Source organism: Danio aesculapii, chromosome 15 (genome assembly GCF_903798145.1).
Source record: "Danio aesculapii chromosome 15, fDanAes4.1, whole genome shotgun sequence".
Taxonomy (NCBI): Eukaryota; Metazoa; Chordata; class Actinopteri; order Cypriniformes; family Danionidae; genus Danio; species Danio aesculapii.
This window is the reverse complement of record NC_079449.1, coordinates 1,711,344-1,733,843: the sequence shown is the minus strand read 5'-3', so window position 1 is coordinate 1,733,843 and position 22,500 is coordinate 1,711,344. Positions and strand designations below refer to the sequence as shown.

Here is a 22,500-nt window from a genome sequence, read left to right as displayed (position 1 = left end):
TTCCATAGCAACTATAAAATCATCACAACAGATCAATTACTATAGTTGGTGTGTTACCATAGCAACTATAGAATCACCACAACAGATCAATTACTGTAGTTGGTGTGTTACCATAGCAACTATAGAATCACCACAGCAGATCAGTTACTACAGTTGGTGTTACCATAGCAACTCTAGAAATACAATAAAATAAGTCTCAAAAGTACATTATGTTGTCTAACAGCAGTAATATTTGTCAAACTGTAGAGTGTCTCTCTGCGTGTTGCTGACTGTATGTGGGTGGTGTAATACTCAAAGGTGGATGGTGAAGAGGCGATTGTGTGCTGTTACTGGCAAAATATTGCACGGCTATCTGCCAATCAGATCCAAGAACCAGACAGATCTGTTGTGTATATATATATATATATGTATGCTCCAGCATTCTGTAATAACTATAGTGAACTGTAATAACTGTAATAAATACCATATTATACGTTTTACTACACTAAACTGCTTTCTATTGTAGTATAATATTACTATTACTATTAAACTTTACTAGTATAGAATCAACCCAGGCTCATTATTTATATGGACCCCTAGATACGTTTCTGGACAACCCAGAATACGTCCCAGGAGGGTTTTATTAATTTTTATTTATTAATTTTTTTTTTTTTGCAGTTTTTGTTTTCGCAAATCCACCATAGGTCACTGTGTATGCTTTTTCAGATCTCAAATTTCTCTAGTGAGTGCCATTTGCACCTGCTGTTCTCAGGTAAATCCAGCAGAGGCCGCTGTCAACTTACTGACCCACCCTCCTCCTTCAGTGTTTTCAAAAGCACCGATTGAACCCATCAACCCCTTTCCCAAAACCCAACCGATAGTGTTTTCAAAAGCACCAATTGACCCAATCACCCCCTTACCTAAACCTAACCAATATTTCAAAAGCAATTCAGAAAAAGAAAAGCCTGATTCTGATTTTACCACATTCTCACCATGTTATTTACCTGTTTGTTATTTAAATTTTTGCCTTTTGTTTTTGTCTTGCATGCTTTCTAGAACCATTCTTTGATGGACTTGATCCCCATCGTCATGATCAAATTTGCTCCGCCTCCCAATTCAGGCAAACTACTGAGCTAACCGGTAGCAGTGGAAAAGCCATCCACACAGAGGTAAACAGTCAGCTGGTAGCGCTAAAAAAAACAGAAGCCGTCCGTTGTGTCGCACTGCCCCGTAGTATTAATTTTAAAGATGAAATGCAGCCATATATACCTCATAATTCACGCTCTCCAGAAATGTATACGGGGGTACATATCCCAATGAGCCTGTGATGCATAGAATACAATGGTGCAGTAAACAGTGTAGTATTTACTATAAATCAATTGAATATTTTGTTCACTCAGTTTTTCATGTTGATTAGTGAATATACACTGATGATCTTATAATATAGTAATGCAGGCTCTCTCTACCTCTATATATTACATATTTACAAAAGCTCCAGCATACTGTAGTGAGCTGACAAACTGTAATATATACCATAGTATGGTTTAGTTTTACTACAGTAAGCTGTTTTGTATTGTATTATAATATATCCTGTAGTTGCTGTAGAAAACTAAAGTACTGGGTCATTTGTTTACGTTACTATAGTCGTTGGGTTACAATATCAACTATAGAAGTAATTCAAGTACTTTACTAGTAATAGAATGGTGAAGTAAACAGTGTAGTGTTTACTATAAATCACTATAATATATTATTTTGATATGGTTCTTCATGTTGATTAGTGAATATACAGTGATGATGTGTACAGTAGTGATGCAGGATCTCTTCTTCTTCCTCTTCACCAGGGTGTGGTGTTTATGCGGAAGAGAAGAATCATGTTTCCATTGACTAAAACACAAGCTCTGCTGGATCGATCTCTCTCTCTCTCTCTCTCTCTCTCTCTCTCTCTCTCTCTCTCTCTCTCTCTCTCTCTCTCTCCTTTTTCTTCTTCTCCTCCTCTTTTCTTCTTCTCCTCCTCCTCGTTCACACTCTGCCTTATCAAGGTCATCTCGTCCAGGCTCTGCAGTGCAGCAACAGCGCCTCTTTCTGGCAGAGGTGGGCATACGTCACAAAACAATTCAAATACATTGAAAATGTCTTCCAATAAGCAACTGCTAAATTAGCATAAATTTGAATAAAGAGTTATAAGTCATAAAGGTAACACTTCATTTTAAGTCAGTTGACGGTATTAATAAACAATTGACTAGCACTACTAGCTTAATGAACTACTAATGAGTGAGGGTTGGTTGGGTTTGTATAGAAGGTTTTGGGAAGGATTAGGGACGTAAAATAAGATCACACTTTATAACTACTTATGAACAGTTCATATCTTAATAATAGACAGGTAATACACTAGTAGTAGCAATGATTGTGACCTAAACTAATGTGTTTTTGAAATAAGCTTGCTTAAAGACAATGTACTTAATAATGTTTAATAAATATAACTGATATATCTAATAATAATGTTAAACAATATCTAACTGCACTTTAATGAATCCTGGGATATTTAAATTCACATTGGGTACAATTGGGTTAAATGCTATTCTATACATTAAATAATTTTAATTAACTAAAAATTGTTGTTGTTTTGTGTGTAGAGTATTATTATTATTATTATTATTATTATTATTATTATTATTATTATTATTGTTATTGTTGTTGTTGTTATTATTATATAGTTTTACAGTTCATGCGTTAATTATATAGTAAAACAGTATTAATAATACAGTACATATACACATATTTGTGATTTCAAAGCATATGGAAAGCATTTTGTAATATTAAAAACATATTGTTTATAAAAATATGAAAATTGTGTGTTATGGTAATGGTAAAACTCATTAGAATCATTTCTTCTTCTTAATATTATTATTATTATTATTATTATTATTATTATTATTATTTTATAGTTTTACAGTTCTTGCTTAAATAATTTTTTAGCAAAGAACTAACAAAATTCATTAGATTTATTTATTTATTTATTTATTTATTGTTTTATTGTTTTATTGTTTTACAGTTTATGTTAAATTAATTCCATAGTAAAAAACTAATAAATGAAAAAAACAATAAATAAATGGTAAATAGCAGGTATTTTGTGATATGAAAAGCTTGTGATATGGAAAGCATGCTTTTGTTTAGATAATAATAATAATAATAATAATAATAATAATAATAATAATAATAATAATAATAATAATAATATTTATTATTATTATTATTATTATTATTATTATTATTATTATTATTGTTATTGTTATTATTGTTATATTAGTAGTATTATTATTAGTAGTAGTATTATCATCATTAATATAAAAATAATAATATTATTATTATTATTTATTATTATTATCATTATTATTATATTATTATACTTTTTATCATTGTTATAGTATTATTATAACTATTATTATTATTATTATTATTATTATTATTATTATTATTATTATTATTATTATTAATTATTATTATTTTATAGTTTAATGTAAAGCATTTTGTGACATGAAAAGCATAATATTGTTTAAATACTAAAATATAATTAAAAAGTAATTATATTTCAAAACAGCAAATAAAAAATAATATTGTCAGTAAACGCTGCATTTTCCAGCCTGTCCGGAAGCATCCGGAAGCATCAGCCTGACACTTGGACAAATAACAATCACACTTGAGAGGATTCAGCAGACAAACGGCGTGATTTCCAGCCCAAACATTTCTTTCAGAGCTGTCAGGATGATAACAGGTTCAGCAAACCCTCCGATTATCAGCTACAAACAGGCAGAAAACACTGATTTACTGCTAATCTGTCAAACGCCGCAGTCTGGAGTGTGTAATGGTTTGTAAACGCCACATAAAGACACGATTGAATAAATAAATGCATGAAAGAATGGCACAAATTATAGAGCGCTGAAACAAAGCAGTCCATTAATTCGTGAACACAGGCCGAAACAATAGTCTGAGAAGTGGATTAACGAGGTTAAAATACAAAACAATCAAACAGTTTCGTCTGGTTTTATGACTTCTGCTGGAAACTGACAGAGAAAGTTAGTGGAGAAGAGAAGGATTTCCCTTGCAATTAATATAGTAGGTAAACCTGTTGCCTTAAAAGCAAAGTAAACCCATTGACTTAACCCAACTTTTTAAATTACTCACAGTTTATTTACCTAATAATTCTAAGGCAACAAGATTATTTTTTAAGTAAAGTCAACTAATCGCTTTTTATAGTTTAACTTAGGTCATTTTATATTTTAGTGTTAGCAGCAGCAGGGATGGGGAGGAAGGGGAGGGTGTGGCCCCTAATAATATCTCTGGGGTGGGCCCTTAGAATCGTCCTAACCTAAGAGTAGGGGTGTAACCTCGGTGTCCTGGCCTAATTCCCTCCATCATGACCTCCCTTTCTTCTCCATCCACTGAATTGGCTCTTTCACTCTCTCCACTCCACCTATAGCTGGTGTGTGGTGAGCGCATTGGCGCCGTTGTCCTGTGGCTGCCGTCACATCATGCAAGTGGATGCTGCACATTAGTGGTGGTGTGGAGAGACCCCGTCTTGATTGTGAAGTGCTATGGGTGCATGGCCATATTAATACATATTACATTACATTACATTACATCTATAAGCAGATACATTTCTTATTCTGCATTAACAACCAGCTGGATGTGCATTATCCTGATTACTGCATGAATACCTCATAGCCGTAGCACCTTACAGGCATACTGTCCTTTTAGGAAAATCACTGGTTAATTGCTGTGATGTGATCATGTGAGCATGCCTGCTTTTTACACACCAGGAATTTTGTACATTAAAATAATAATAATTCAAGAATTTTGAGAATGAGAAATTGTCAGTTTACCAGTAAATCACAGGAATTGTGTTTTTTTATTTAATGCTAAAGCCAGTAAAATCACAACAATTTACTGATATTAGAGTGTAGATGAAGCAAATAAGTCAAATTAAATTACATATATATATATATATATATATATATATATATATATATATATATATATATATATATATATATATATATATTGTTGTGGATTGTGGGGGTGTGCGAAGTGAAGAAGGGGGGGTGGGGGGTGGTGCGCACGAAGTGAAGAGAGAGGGTGGGGTTGGTGAAGGTGTGCGCGAACTCAAGAGCGGGGAGCGGGTATGAAGACAGTTGGGTTCGGTGCATATGGGGACTGAACCAAAAAGCTAGCTGGACTGTACCAAAGAGCTGAGGAGCGGGGAGTTTTCCGGGAGACAGAAAAATACGGGAGATGGGTCTTGAAATACGGGACACTCCCGGGAAAACGGTATGCAAATGAGGTAGGCAAATAACGTTTAATAAAGCAAGGGAATTTTCACAGTATGTCTGATAATATGTTCGAGAAAATCGTATTTGTTTTATTTCAGCTAGAATAAAAGCAGTTTTTAATTTTTTAAACACCATTTTGAAAACGCACCGCTATATACATTTCTCGACATCGCGAAATACTTCCCAGGAGGTACTTTGTTTTTGTAGTTTTTTTTTCACAAATCCACCAGAGGCTGCTGTGTACGCTTTTTCAGATGTCAAATTTCTCTCGTGAGTGACATTCGTGCCTGTTGTTCTCACATAAATCCACCAGAGGCCGCTGTCGACTGACTGACTGACTGATCGATCGATTGACCCACCCTCCTCCTTCACTAAACCCAACTAATAGTGTTTTCAAACGCACCGATTGACCTGATTAACCCCTTCCCTTAACCCAACCGACAGCAAAATAACGCGATCCAGAAAAAGAGAAGCCCTCTCCTGATTTTTACCACCTTTTCAGATTTACCACATTCTCTCGCTGTTATTTACTTGTTTGTTTGTTTTATTTTTTGGCTTCTGTTTTTGTCTTACCTTACCTTTTATGTTAATTTAACTTACTTTAACGTTAATCAGGATTTAACTAAATGTATTTAGTCATGTTAGGTTTGACTGAATGTTTCTAGTCAGACTGACTTAGCTGAGATGACTTCAGAATTTCAATATCTTTAATAATTTGTGTTTATTTTTACCATGCAGCAAGCACATAAATCACAATCTCACGTTAGTCTCTTCTTTAGCCAGTTTTGGTTAAGCTGAGACTATGAAGAGATGCGTTGGTGTCTGTAACACATCAGATTCAACAAAAGACAGAAAATAACACGTAATGCACAGCATTTAACAGAATCACCTGAAATACCAGATCCGATGTGACATATCATTCCCAGAACAGCAGAGGAGGAGTTACTCCAAGAACTAAACAAAAAAGAGGAGCTTAAACTAACAGACTAACATGCTGCTCATTCTGTGTGCACTGAACAATATATTTCTGTGCTCATCCGGTATTATCACACACATTCAGAAACAAAGCTAATTGAGTTTCATCACATCTTATTTAGTGTAAAAACATCTGTACATTAGCCATTTTCTGTAACTTGTGATTCGTGTTTTTTATTTCACCCCATTTATTCCTGCTTCTGAATTGCATTATGGGATCTTGATCTTTCTTCCAACAACTTTTAATCTTGAAAAGTTCTAAAAAGTGAGTTTTATGAACATTTTTATTAGTTTGCAGTGCTATATTGTCTGGGTCAGTGCTGTATATTACGCTACAGAAATAAACTACCAGTACATTTACAGACTTATTTCTCTAGATATTATTTCTTATACATTATATTATTCCAAACTACTAAAATGTCAATAAAAGTCACTTTGTTAAACTGTAGAGTTGAATTTTCAACATCAGAGTGGACAGAGAAGAGATCAACATCCCATAATGCAATTCACCACGGCAAATAAACACAAATAACTTGTGAATCACAAAATATGAAATAAAAATATTGATATTTTTTACAGTGCAGGCCTTATCTGTGCTTTATCTCAGTGGTATTTCCCATGTAACATTTATTTTCTTTATTTGACATCCTTCTGCATTGCAGCATCTCAACTTTCCATTTTTAGCAGGTTTTATTAGTGTTTCTATATCTTTATAATCATTTTTAATTGTATATTTCTTTCTCCTATTTATCTTTTTTGATATTTCTTTTTACTTGAGCATTTCATTTCACTCAGTTTCATTGTATCTTGGAAAAATAACCAGGTACACCTTGCTAGTACTGGGTTGGACCCCTTTTGCCCTCAGAACTGCTTTCATCCTTCGTGGCGTAGATTCAACAAGCTACTGGAAATATTCCTCAGAGATTTTGCTCCATATTGACATGATAGCATCACACAGTTGCTGCAGATTTGTCGGCTGCACAATTATGATCCCAATCTTCCATTCCACCACATCCCAAAGGTGCTCTATTGGGTTGAGCTCTGGTGACTGTGGAGGCCATTTGAGTACAGTGAACTCATTGTCATGTTCAAGAAACCAGTCTGAGATGATTCACGCTTTATGACATGGTGCGTTATCCTGCTGGAAGTAGCCATCAGAAGATGGAGACACTGTGGTCATAAAGGGATGGACATGGTCAGCAACAATACTCAGGTAGGCTGTGGCATTGACACGATGCTCAATTGGTACTAATGGACCCAAAGTGTGCCAAGAAAATCTCCCCCACACCATTACACCACCACCACCAGCCTGAACCGCTGATACAAGGCAGGATGGATCCATGCTTTCATGTTGTTGATGCCAAATTCTGAGCCGAGCATCCGAATGTGGCAGCAGAAATGGAGACTCATCAGACCAGGCAACGTTTCTCCAATCTTCTATTGTCCAGTTTTGGTGAGCCTGTGTGAATTGTAGCCTCAGTTTCCTGTTCTTAGCTGACAGGAGCGGCACCCGGTGTGGTCTTCTGCTGCTGTAGCCCATCCGCCTCAAGGTTGGACGTGTTGTGTGTTCAGAGATGCTCTTCTGCAGACCTCGGTTGTAACAAGTGCTTATTTGAGTTACTGTTTCCTTTCTATCAGCTGGAACCAGTCTGGCCATTCTCCTCTGGCATCAACAAGGCATTTGCGCCCACAGAACTGCCGCTCACTGGATATTTCCTCTTTGTCGGACCATTCTCTGTAAACCCTAGAGATGGTTGTGTGTGAAAATCCCAGTAGATCAGCAGTTTCTGAAATACTCAGACCAGATCGTCAGGCACCAACAACCATGCCATGTTCAAAGTCACTTAAATCCCCTTTCTTCCCCATTCTGATGCTCAGTCTGAACTGCAGCAGATCGTCTTGACCATGTCTACATGCCTAACTGCATTGAGTTGCTGCCATGTGATTGGCTGATTAGAAATTTCCGAGCAGTTGGACAGGTGTACCTAATAAAATGGCCGGTAAGTATATAACTTTAAATTGCGCAATTTAAAATCATGATGGAAGAATGCCTCTAAAGCTACAAAAACAAGAAAAAACTCTTAATTGTGAGATTTATTGTCAGCATTTTGGAAATTAATTACGAATTGTGAGATAAAAGATTTTAAAAAGTGAAAATAAGGATTAAAATAATATCTGCAGGCTTTTGTACCATAGAAAGAGTAACGACAACAATAATAGTTCATATAATATATCAATATTATATTATAAATATTATTATGTATAATTAATATAATAATATTTCACATTTTGCACTTTTTATATCTTATCTAAATTAACAACAGACTCATGCTTGACTTGATCTTCCACTTGTATTGTGAACAATGAATCACCGTTAAATGTTTTGTGCAAACACCAGTGTAGCATTCAGTAGTTAGAAGAAAACTATTGTTTTAATAGCAGCTTCATCTGAAACTACTGAAAACAGGTTTGACTCACACAACATGCTTTGTTACATCATGAAAAAAACATGAGATCACGAGCTAATGACTTCTGCATTGTCACTCTGAGTCAGCACTTTTACATCAGTAACTATCTGCATGAGTTTTCATTTTTATACTGGACGTAAACAGAGGCTTTATGATAATGTGTAATATGATTCGACTCAATAGAATGATAAGCAATAGGTAAAACATTTCTGTTTGAAATTCATACTCATAATTTGCCATATTATTTATTTTAAAATATATAGCATATATAAGCCTGCATATGTACTGTCAGGTCACAATAAAGTTCATTCTGTATTAATATATAATTTTTTAAAAGAGTATATAAATATATAAATAAAAATGTATAATAAAAATGTTATTATATTATTAAATCAATACATTTGAAATTAAATAATAATAAATCATATTTAAATATTATATTATATTATATTATATTATATTATATTATATTATATTATATTATATTATATTATATTATATTACATTATATTATATTACATTATATTATATTATATTATATTATATTATTATATTATTATATTATTTTATATTATATTACATTATATTATATTATATTATATTATATTATATTATATTATATTATATTATATTATATTATACTATATTATACTATATTATATTATATTATATTATATTATATTATATTATATTATAGTATATTAAATTATATTATATTATATATTATATTATATTATATTATATTATATTATATTATATTATATTATATTATATTATATTATATTATAATATATTACATTACATTACATTACATTATATTATATTATATTATTTTATACTATATTATATTATATTACATTATATTATATTATATTATATTATACTATTTTATACTAATAATATATTATATTATATTATATTATATTATATTATACTATTTTATACTATATTATATTATATTATATTATATTATATTATATTATACTATATTATATTATATTATATTATATTATATTATATTATATTATATTATATTATATTATATTATACTATTTTATACTATATTATATTATATTATATTATATTATATTATATTATATTATATTATATTATATTATATTATACTATATAATAGTATATTATATTATATTATATTATATTATATTATACTATATTATATTATATTATATTGTATTATATTACATTATATTATATTATTTTATAATATATTATATTATATTATATTATATTATATTATATTATATTATATTATATTATATTATATTATATTATATTATATTATTCATTTTCAGCTAAGCCGCCACAGTGGAATAAACTGCCTACTTATCCAGCACATGTTTTACGCAGCGGATGCTTTTCTAGCTGCAACTCATCTCTGGGAAACATCCATACACTCTTGCATTCACATTGCATTGCATGGACTTACCCAAAGTCTTTGGACTGTGGAGGAAACCGGAGCACCCGGAGGAAACCCACGCGAACGCGGGGAGAACATGCAAACTCCACACAGAAACGCACACTGACCCAGCCGAGGCTCAAACCAGCAACCTTCTGACTGTGTCACATTACATTATATTATATTATATTGTATTATATTATATTATATTATATTATATTATATTATATTATATTATATTATATTATATTATATTATATTATATTTTGAATTTCAAGCTATTTCCTATACGGTTGCATTCATATATAATAATAACAGTAATATATTTGTTTAATTGTTTAAGTAATTGTTTATTCATTATTTAATAATTATTAATAAGTAAACAATTATTTATATTTGATGTAATTTTTCTTTTATTATATATAATTTATTATTATTGTTGTTATTAGTGTTGTTATCATTATATTATATTATATTATATTATATTATATTATATTATATTATATTATATTATATTATATTATATTATTTCCTATTATATTATATTATATTATATTATATTATATTATATTATATTATTTCCTATTATATTATATTATATTATATTATATTATATTATATTATTTCCTATTATATTATATTATATTATATTATATTATATTATATTATATTATATTATATTATATTATATTATATTATTTCCTATTATATTATATTATATTATATTATATTATATTATATTATATTCATATTATATTCATATATATATATGGACGTGTATGTATGCATATAAATATGAAATATCTAATTCCCGGTATACTCATCATATTTTTAAAGTATACAAAAAAGTTTCTGCCTTGGAGTATTAAAAAACGAATGAAATAAATACAAGTAATAAGGTCACAGTTTGGTTTTGTTTGTTTTTTTTCCGCCCACGCTACAAGACAAAGTTCATTATTTATTATGCAGTCCTTCCATATTATACACCTGAAGGACGTGTCTGAAGAATGCACTACAGCTGGGGTTACAAAACTACGCCACAATCACTGTAAAATCAGCGTTTAATTTTTAAGCACAGAAAACAAAAGCCTCAAAGTGTTTTATGAGGCGGAGGAAACATAATTTTGTGTTTATGTCAAACGACGCAAGAGACTTCCCGAATATTAATTAGGTCTACATTATCTGTCGATGTTGCTATAGTAATCCTGCACTACCCAGACCTGTAGATATATTAATAAAACTGCTTGTTAATTCAGCTGTTGAGTTGAACCGCTGTCATCCAATCAAGTGAACGAACTGTCTCATTAATATTCATGAGTATGAATAGCGGAAGAAGGTTATGCCCTGCCCCGCCCCGCAGGTATAAAACACCTTCACGTCTTCTTCAGTCAGTTTTGCTCGACAAGTAAATGGAGTCTCCGCAGCTTGCAGGTAATTTAGTCTTGTTAACATCAATGTCAAATCAAATGAATGCCAAAATAAAGTTACACGAGTATTTGTGATGCTTCTTTAATTGTTTTAGACACGCCAGATTTCTTATAAGCTTAACTTGAATACAATGATCAAATGACAATATTGATCTGCATTGTTGTTTACAAAGCCACAATGTGATTGATTTCCAAATGATCTTTTGGGGCATTTAGCTCTAATTAAAATATATGGTTGTTGTTAATATTAATGTCTAATAATAATAATAATAATAATAATAATAATAATAATAATAATAATATGTTTAATAATTTATTCATGTGTCTTATGTATTGCTGTAATTTAATTAAGGTAAAGGTGGTTTTATATTCGTTTATATTTATATTTATATTCGCACATATATTCCTTCATTTAACGTTCCCTGTATTATTTACTGCGCTAAATTAAATATAGGGTCAGAAATCACATGTAAATATGACTTGAAAATAACAATAGCACTATTTAATTGACTGTGAACAATGTTGTACTTTAATATTCATTGTCTGCTAATATAATTTCACTATTTAGAAATTGCAAATAATAGTTTTCTGAAATGCGATTATTAAGGAGAAAGTCTGAATGTGTGAATATAAAACCAACTTTACCGCAATTTTCATTGACTGCAGATCGAGAGAGGTCTAGGTTAAGTAGGAGTTTTATGTATAGTCATCTATTAATTTCTTCTTTTATAAGTCAAGATTTTGCTGTTGTAGGTTATGTATCTGCAAATGTTACTGTTTATTTCATTAAGTATTGTTTTAGTGCATTGTTTAAATAGTAAAGTGCTGTCTTGAGTTATTTGTTAACGTATGATTCTATGAACAGTGGTGTAAATATTTATTTTTGCTCAGCTAATTTTTTTTATCATGATTTCTTACAAATTTTGGGTTACACATTTTACTTTTCTTTATGTGTCTTTGTTCGACTGGTTCCTATTACTTACTATTGTAATTATGAACAGTGGTGATACAATAATTTCTGCATAATTATATGCAACTAACCATAAACATAGCTAACATTCTAGCCCTAACCATATAATAAGTATATGTAATTAATTAATATTCATCAGTGGTTAAAGGAATACTTCCACTGTATCAAGGACACAAGTAAAGTGTGATCACAATAGGAATTTAAGTTAAAAACAATAATGAATATTAATCTTCAATGAAATAATAACATTTTTGTTATCTGTGAATTTATTTATTAAGTTAGAAGTCAGCCTGACTATTTTGAACCAGTTAATAATGTGTGTGTACTAGGCTTGCCACGATAGACTGTGTTGAGAGTGTTATCGGTTTTAAGACGCAACACCGGTGACATCAATTTTCCACCGTGACACCATCCCCACATTTGTTTATTTTAAGTATTCGTTTCGTTATTAAATATTTCTTTGAATTAAATGGAAAATATAAATATTAATAATTTAGGCATACTTAAGATGAAATCATGCTTATAATTAACATCTGAACAATAGAGTGGAGGAACTATGACGTCACCTTGTAGGCAAATCGGCTGCTAGCATAAAACTGGTTCCCTCGATAAAATCCCTATAGGATTTTCCCATAGGCTTTTCGAAGATTGCAAATAATGAGCTCTGTGTTCAAACACAGTTCATTACACTTACACGTTTTGTCCAGGCGGATAATCCTCACACCAAAATACAACTTTGAGCACTTTTGGATCTTTAATGCAAACGCAAGAATTGAAAAGCTAACATTAGGCTATAAACGGACTACAGAGCCTTCGGGGCGCTTGCCTGTGACGTCAGCACCACCCTGCTACAGACAACTTTACAAGCTTATTTTTAGAAATAGGCTCCATGACAAAGATTTACTCTCTCTGTTTATTATATTATAATGCACGTTATATATTATAAACAAATAAATACGCAAAAACACATAGACTAGCTAAGCTCGATGACGTATAATGTCTCAGACACCGCCTGTAGTCCCATTTAGCAACTTGATAGCAACCGTCTTTTAAAGAAGCATAACCGATTTAAAAACTCAAAGAGTGTAGTGTAACTGATGTGTTTTATGTCGTAGAACAAAACGTGAGAGTATCTTGAGTTTGTGTTTGCCACGAACCTTATTTAAGCGATTTTACTGAAACCCTGTTCAAAAAACCCATTGACTTTGGGACGAGGGAACCGGAACTGCTAAAATGCTAACTCTCTTACGGGTTTTTTTTGCATACAAATTGACGTCATAGTTCCTCCACTTTATACAATGCGTCTTATTTCATTTATCACGTGAGGAGAACGAGAGGAGTCGAATTTACAGAAAGAGAATGGCGAATGATTTAGTGTTAAAACGCAATGCAAAAGCGCCTGTTTGGCAATATTTTGGGTTCAAACCAAATACTAAAAGAGAACCTGAAAACGTTAATGAGGCAATCTGCAAACATTGCCTGACAAAGGTGGCAGCATCTGGAGGAAACACAGCTAATTTATATACGCACCTTCAACGCACCTACTTGATGTTTAACTGTGGGTGGGTCCAACACAATCTCATGGCAATTCGTAACTTTTTGATTTAGTGGCTAATTCGTACGATCTAATTTGTACAATTTAGTACGATTTGCTCATCCGCCAATGACGGTTGGGTTTAGAGGTGGGGTTAGGTGCCACGCCTCCTTTTTAAAATCGTACAATTTCGTACAACTGAACTCGTACGAATTAGCCACTAAACTGTCAAAACGTAAAATACTTACGTTTTCTCGTGAGATCAGGCTGGTGGGTCGCAGGTAGATAAGATCAATAGCCATAAATACGCAACGCATACTCTCATTTTAAGAATCACAGGACCATCATCTCACAATTTTTAATAGTAAATAATTTTATTTTTTAATAAAACAAGTGATTTAGCAATGCCGTGCTATTAATAAGCCAACTGCAGAGAAACAAAGCAACCATCGCGGCAACCGCAGTGATCACTTTCTCCGAAGTTCAGCTCTTCTTTTTTGCACTTGATTATTATGCGTTTAATGTTAAAAAAAACCAATAAAGAATAGGCCTACAACAGTGCGAGTGTGCGCGCGTGTATTTTATCATTGAAGCCGCTCTCTTCAAAAACTGAAAGTTGCTTCGCCTGTCTGGCAATATTTCGGCTTTTAATCAAAAGAATAGTTAATTTAGATGAGCCAATATTAAAACATTTCAGTAAAGTAACTGTGACGTGTGGCCACACATCGAATCTGAGGTCTGATCTCATCTCTCTCGCTGTCATCCAGACACTGATACAGACGCCACACAAGTCAAGTCGCAAAACTGAGGCTGGAACCAGCTGACAGAATAGATGAAGCCTTTGCGAAATCCGTCAAAATACAGCACTGAAATTAACAGGCATGAATGTCTTTGAGCCAAAAAGTCTATCTGTAGGGTATAAAGCAGCCTGATCTCACGAGAAAACGTAAGTATTTTATGTTTTGTCAGTTTAGTGGCTAACTCATACGAATTCGTACAAGTTCAGTCGTACAAAATTGTACGATTTTAAAAAGGAGGCGTGGCACCTAACCCCACCCCTAAACCCAACCGTCATTGGCGGATGATCAAATCGTACTAAATTGTACGAATTAGATCGTACGAATCCGTACGAATTAGCCACTAAATCAAAAAGTTACGAATTGCCGTGAGATTGTGTTGTATAAACGCAATCAGAGCCAATATTATGTAGAAGTTGTGTTGCCTAATAATTATATTAAGTGTCCACAGTTCGCTGATTTAGGGGTGTGTTGCTTAACATGTGGACTAGTTTCGGCTTCCCGCCCAACATAACAAGGGGGTGGGGCCATGAGCTCGCCCGCTCTATGTTTGCAACACAGACAGGCAGACTGAGAGGTTCAGCAATCAGTCGTACATGTACGACTCGGACACAGACCAAGCAGAGAGTACAAAATCATTTGTGTCTTTGTACAGTTTTACAGCCAACTGTGAGCTAGTTTCAAGTGCCGAGCTTGTACACAGAAACTAATAACCACGCACACTGAATTAACTTTGACTGAGGCACCGGATGCGCCGCTCGAAGCCGTGACACGGCACACCAGACACTCTCTGTGGCGCACCAGATACATGAAGTGTCCCGAATCGTCGCGCCACGCATTTTTGAATTCTAAACATAGGTTTCTGCAGCGGTCCGCGGCGCCCAGCCGCCGACTTGAGTGTACCCTGATAGAAACCTATGTTTAGAACTCTAAAACGCATGCTAGTTAAGATCACAGGGAGCTTCTGTGATCGCGAGAAATGCAAACAGCTGAAGTATAAGGTAGACTCAATGAGAAGTACACATGTTTGCAAACCTACCTAAAGATACAACCAATAATTCCGATTAGAGCGATAATGTGGAGAATATTGATCTTGTGTTGAGCCCAATGAGCCTTGCATCTAAAAATAGAGCTAGCGTGTTCCTTTAGTGATATCGCTTCGACTCACGCTGAAAATGGCGGACGTGAATCAACAAACTGAGCATATGATGACGCGCCTGTCAATCAATATTGGTGGGCGGGGGGACCGCTCTCCTACGTAAAGTTGCGGTCGGTTTGAAAACCGCTCCAATTGGTCCACCGTTTTTATGTTGTTAAATTGAAAAAAAAGCACTGGGTGTGTTTATATTAGCCCAATATAACGGTCTATACACCATACATGCACATATGTCTGTCCAAACAGCTTGAAAAGTAGATTTTTTTACCATAGGTGCCCTTTAAATCGAATAAAATGAAACCAAAATAAACAATTCATTGCATTTTTCATTTGATAAAAAATATACGGAAGCAAAAAAATCAAAGGGTGGCTAGTTTGTATTAATGTGTTTTAATTTTAATAAAACTATGCTCTGCCTATTTAAGCTTAACGGTTATATACGCAGTCAATAGGCAAGCCATTAAAAAAATTATTATTTTACTGTGTACTGGGTTATAATGTATAATTTACAATAAAAACTAAAGTCTCGCTGTCGTTTAAAACATGCAATTCATAACACACCAGAGCTGTAGGCCTGTGTATGCAGTGTGTAAACTTGCAGGGAGGTGTTGGTCAGTAGTCATACTGTGCACCACGTTATTGAACTCCAATATCTCTGAGGGAGATTATGTTACCAGATAGCCAATATTAACTTGAGAGATTTTACTAATAAAATGTATTTTAAAAAGAAAAAACACGCAAATAACAAAACTGGTCCCGTGGAGTTCAGCACTTGTCATCTTGCCAGAGTATGCTGTGTAGTGTGTATAGCGCCCTTATGCTGCACGTGTTGGCAATTCCCACAAAACTGAAAGTGAAAGTATAATACGCACGCATTTATAAGATATTTAAAAGCAGGAAAAAAGCAGGAAAAGAGGTTATCACATGTCAATTAACCGTTGGGGAAATGTCCTCATCGTCACAACCCTAGTGTGTACAGTTTGACCCATATCTTATGAATGCTTTATGGACTATTTTATAATTGATCTTCTTAAACTGTGTGTGTACAGCTGCAGACTCGGAGCGCAGGAATGAACTGGAGGAAGGGGGCGGAGCTTCCTCTGTAACAGTGTGTGATGTGGATCCAAAAGTACCAGATGTGAAGGTAGGAAATTTAATCAATATTAGTACACTACACACTGCGTAATGACATACAGTCAATATTATTCGCCCTCTTTTTCAAATATTTCCCAAATGATGTTTAACAGATTGAGGAATTTTTCACAGTATTTCCTCTAATATTTTTTCTTCTGGAGAAAGTCTATTTTATTTCGGCTAGAATAAAAGCAGTTTTAAATTGTATTAAACCCATTTAAATGTCTATTATAAGCCCCCTTGAGCAATATTTGTTTTAGATTGTCTACAGAATAAACCACTGTTATACAATGACTTAATAATAATAATAATAATAATAATAATAATAATAATAATAATAATAATACATTTTATTTATAGTGCGCTTTTCTTAGACCCAAAGCGCTAACAGGCATACAAAGCAGAACAATAAAAATAGTAAAAAAGACCACAATAAAACAATAAAATATGAACAATTCAATGCAAGTGGATGATAAAATTAACAAAAATAATCAATCTAAGTTAAAAGCAACGGTAAAAAGGTGAGTCTTAAGAAGTTTCTTAAATGGCATTCCTGATACTGATGGGCAGGCCATTACATGACTTAGGGGCACTGTATATAAATTATCCAAGTACCTTGCCTAATTACCCTGACTATAACCTAATTAACCTAGTTAAGCCTTTAAATGTCACTTTAAGCTGAATACAAGTATCTTGAAGAATATCTAGTCTAATATTATGTGCTGTCATCATCACAAAGAAAAAATAAAGCAGTTATTAGAGACGAGTAATTAAAACTATTATGATTAGAAATGTGTTGAAGAAATCTGCTCTGTTAAACAGAAATTGGGAACAAAAATAAACAGGGTGTGAATAATTCAGGAAAACTAATACTTCAGACTTGAACGGTTTGTTTGCATTTCCACTTCCTATAAACAAACTTTGAAATCCGCTTCTTCCTCTCCAGAATGACCCCTGGTCATGTGACAGCTCTTCTGACAATGAGGATGATGATGAAGACAAGAAGAAGAAGAAAAAGCTGAAGAGGAAAAGAAGCAAGGTACTTAAATAAATCGCAAATCAAGATAAACCCAGTAGTGAACCCTGTGGCATCCCACTCCTGCCACCAGCCTAATTAGAGCTTATTAAACAGTTTAACACACAGTCATATCACCCTGCAGCCCGAGACCGGTTACTCATTGAAGCTAAGACGGGCTGAGCCTGGCCAGTTTCTGGATGGGAGACCATATGGGAAAACTAGGTTGCTGTTGGAAGTGGTCTTAGTGAGGCCAGCAGGGGGTGCTCAACCTGTGATTTCTTTGAGTACTAATGCCCCAGTAAAGTGAAGGGGACACTATACTTTCAGTGGGCACCATCTTTTGGATGAGATGTTAAACCAAGGTCCTAACTCTGTGGTCATTAAAAATTCCATGGCAGGTACTTTTCTTAAAGAGTAGGGGTGTAACCCCAGTGTTCTGGCCAAAGTCCCTCCTGATTAAATGGGCTTTCTATTGATGTTTACTTTGTTAGGATAGGACCATATTTTTCTGAGATGCAACTATTTGAAAATCTGGACTCTTATTGTTCATTAAAATCTAAAAACTTCAAAAATAATTGGTACTGCAGCATTGCACGTTTCTAGGTGATGTTTAATTTTAAACTAATTTCGAGAGGAGCATGTGCTCATGATTGACCCAGCTGATCCACATTAGCTAATCATGATCCTCCAATCAAAGGATCCCATCTCACTATATGTCCTCATTTCCTTTCTACAACTATCTTCGTCTGGAAGAAACCCTCCTCCTCCCCTTCCTCCACCTTTATCCAGAATGGCCGGCACGGTGGCCCAGTGACTAGCACTCACAGCAAGAATACCAATGGCGTTGGGTCTTCACTGGGCCATCTGGTATTTCTGTGCGGAGTTTGCATGTTCTCCTCGTGTCCGCGTGGGTTTACCCCGGGTTCCCCGGTGTCTCCCACCATCCAAATGTGCTCTATATTATAATGTGCTCTAAATATTGCTCTATATAGATAAATTAAGCCTAAATCTTTTTTCTAATGTCTTACTCTCATCAAGTTCACCCTGGCCTCAGCAGCGGGGGAGTTTGAGATCGACCTGAGGAGGGAGCCCTGGGCTCGAGGATCCCATGAGCTCAGGGATCTCTCCCGGGACAGCACGCTAAATCGTGAGCTAAATATCTTCATGGGACATGATCATTACTTAATAGTAGTGCTGCACGATTAATCATATCGCAATCGCAATCGCGACGTCAGCCTATGCGATTACATTACAGCAAATCTTGCGATTATATTATAAAAACGAATGCATTTGTGGACGTAACAAGACATTAATTCTAAGAGCTGTATAACGCCTGTTTCACACCGCAAGCGTCAGCAGCGCGTGTGCTTGTGGTCACGTGACTTTCCGCAACGCAGTGTGGAGACGGGAGAAAATGAATACAGAACAGACTGACACAACTTGTGCCCAGAAAAAATGCTACCTCTGTTATTTGACGATATTTTGGCTTCAGGATTTCGGACACTGAGCACAAAGAGGTACTGTGCAAAATTTGCCAAACTAAAATTGCTACATCACGTGGCAACACGACAAATTTATATCAGCACCTGAAGCAACACAGAGTTAATGCATGGCGATAAAGCCAAGAGTGTTAAAGAGACCGAACAAAACAAAGCACAACCCAGTGTGAGCAGAACAAAACAACATTATTACAGATGTGTTTTCAAGTCTCACGCCATATGAAAAGACGTCGCAAAGATATAAAGAAATCACTCACTCCATCACGCACTGTTTGGCAAAACACATGATGCTCATATACACTGTTAGTAAAGAGGGATTTCAGAAAATGTTTCGCACACTGGACAAGAGATACCAGTTGCCCTCACGAAACTATACTTCTCTCAAGTCGCAATACCTGAACTTTACACCAAGTGCCGTAGCGAGGTTCAACTTGAAATGACTGCAGTGAAATTCTTTTCAACCACTACGGACCTTTGGACAAGCGGGACGACCGAACCATATATTAGCCTAACCGTGCACTTTATCGATGATGATTTTGAACTGAAAGTCGTTGCCTGCAAACATCGTATTTCCCTGACGATCACACGGGAGAGAACATAGCCGCGGGTTTGAGAGAGGCACTGGCTGCATGGGACCTCTGGGAGGATGGTTTGGTCGCTGTCACAACAGACAACGGCACGAACATCGTCAAAGCGGTGGCGCTTAATCACTGGACTAGGTTCCAGTGCTTCGGGCATAAACTTCATTTGGCCATTGGTAAGTTAAATGAATCTTTTCATATTTAAAGCTACTTAACTGTACGTTAGAGAGGACAGCTATTAGCATATTTATTTAAGAATAAATGAAAATACAGTGTAGAAATCGGTGTGTCACAAAGAACACTAGAAATGCCCCATTAAAATTATTTTCATAATTAGCACATGACTCTAAAAATTAATATGTTTAAAGAATACTTTCCTTTAATCTTCTCTTCATCGTTAGATTAAAAATGGTGAGTGATTTGATAAGAATATTAATAACTGGGTGTTTGTCGTAATTTTGATACTGTTTTATGTTGGTATCAATTTGGAATATTGCAGCATCTTTTGATCCCATGGTGCAGTTCAGAGAAGCAGTAGCTGCTAAACTCAATGCTTACATTTACATGCCATGTGTAGACCATAAAGAAGATCCACTAAAATGGTGGAACAGTCACAAAATAAACTTCCCTAGGCTAAGCAAACTAGCACAGAAATATCTGTGCATACAAGCAACAAGCTCTGCATCAGAGAGAGCTTTTAGTACTAGTAATGTTCAGATCATTGCTCCTGTCTGAAACCAGACAAGGTTGACATGCTTGTTTTTTGGCGAAGAACCTCTCAATTGCTAAATAGATTGTTTTAGAAATAGAATTTTAATGTACCAGTTGGTCATTTAAAATAACAACAGTTACAGAGGTTTAAGTTTTATTGAGAAACCACCTATATCCAGTTTTCTTTTCAAAAGAAATAAACAAAGTATGTGTTACATCCTGCTTAAATGTGCGTTTTGGGACAAAATGTAAAAATATTTTAAAAAATGGGTATTTGTTTTATTTATCTGTACATTTGACTTTTTCATTTTATTTTAAAGTTAATTTAATGTAATTTAATTCAGTAATGTAAAGATGTTACTGTTATTTAATTTTGTACAGTTTTGTTTTAATTTGAAAACATTGTACATTTCTAGTTGTTGCTAGATTGCACTGTATACTGTATCTTAGTTGAAAAAATAAAAATTTCAGCATTATTAGTAATCTGTGTGTGCATTTTTCTTGATAACAAGCAAGTTGAGTCATACCACTCGTTTATCGTATCGCAATCGCAAATCACAATTTTGACCTTAATAATCGCAATGTGATACTTTTTCCCAAATCGTGCAGCCCTACTTAATAGTATAATGATTTCAGCATAAAAGAATAATGGATCATTTTGACTGGATGGATTAATGGATCACTTCATGACAAAAGTCTTGTGGTGGATCCCAGTGGTAAGAGCAACAAATAACTTGACTTCTAGTTGATCATTTGGAAAGTGACAGAAGGTGGATTTCTCTGATGAATCATCTGTTGATCTGCATCCCAATCATCACAAATACTGCAGAAGATGTACTGGAACTCATATAGAGCCAAGATTTCCACAGAAATCAGTCAAGTTTGGTGAAGGAAAAATCATGGTTTGGGGTTCCATTCAGTATGGGGGCGTGTGAGAGATCTCCACATCAAAGCTCCTGAAAGCAAAGAAGGTCAAGGTGCTCCAGGATTGGCCAGCCCAGTCACCAGACATGAACATTATTGAGCACGTCTGGGGTAAAATGAAGGAGGAGGCATTGAAGGTGAATCCAAAGGATCTTGATGAACTCTGGGAGTCCTGCAAGAAGGCTTTCTTTGCCATTCCAGATGACTTTATTAATCAGTGATTTGAGTCATTGCAGAGATGTATGGATGCAGTCCTGCATACAATGCATGCATTTGAGAATAGAGAAGAGCATTGTTTTAGATAAGATGTTTTCAGAATGCATAACGACACTTGTTTTAGTAATCACACACACACACACACGCACACATGTTTGTTTTTGTGAAAAGTGGGTACATTACATAGGTTTCCACTCATTTTATACTGTCCAAACCGTATTGCCCTCACCCCACCCTACCCCTGAACCCAACCATCACAGGAGACAGTGTGCAGCTTTACTCTCTGATTAAACTCATCTTGTGGGATTTATAAGCTTTTTGAGAAATGAGGACGTCACCAATGTTCGCATATTTCACCTCCTTTTTG

General features: G+C 34.2%; 1 protein-coding gene across 1 annotated transcript in view; it reads left to right on the top strand.

Annotated features, from left to right (window-relative positions):
• LOC130242015 (dentin sialophosphoprotein) overlaps positions 1-22,500 on the top strand; it is a 114,496-nt gene that overhangs the window by 61,796 nt on the left and 30,200 nt on the right. The window contains exons 2-3 of the mRNA XM_056474036.1: positions 17,100-17,194; positions 18,131-18,223. Coding sequence (XP_056330011.1) covers positions 17,100-17,194; positions 18,131-18,223 — 188 coding nt within the window. The remainder of the gene's footprint in view (positions 1-17,099; positions 17,195-18,130; positions 18,224-22,500) is intronic.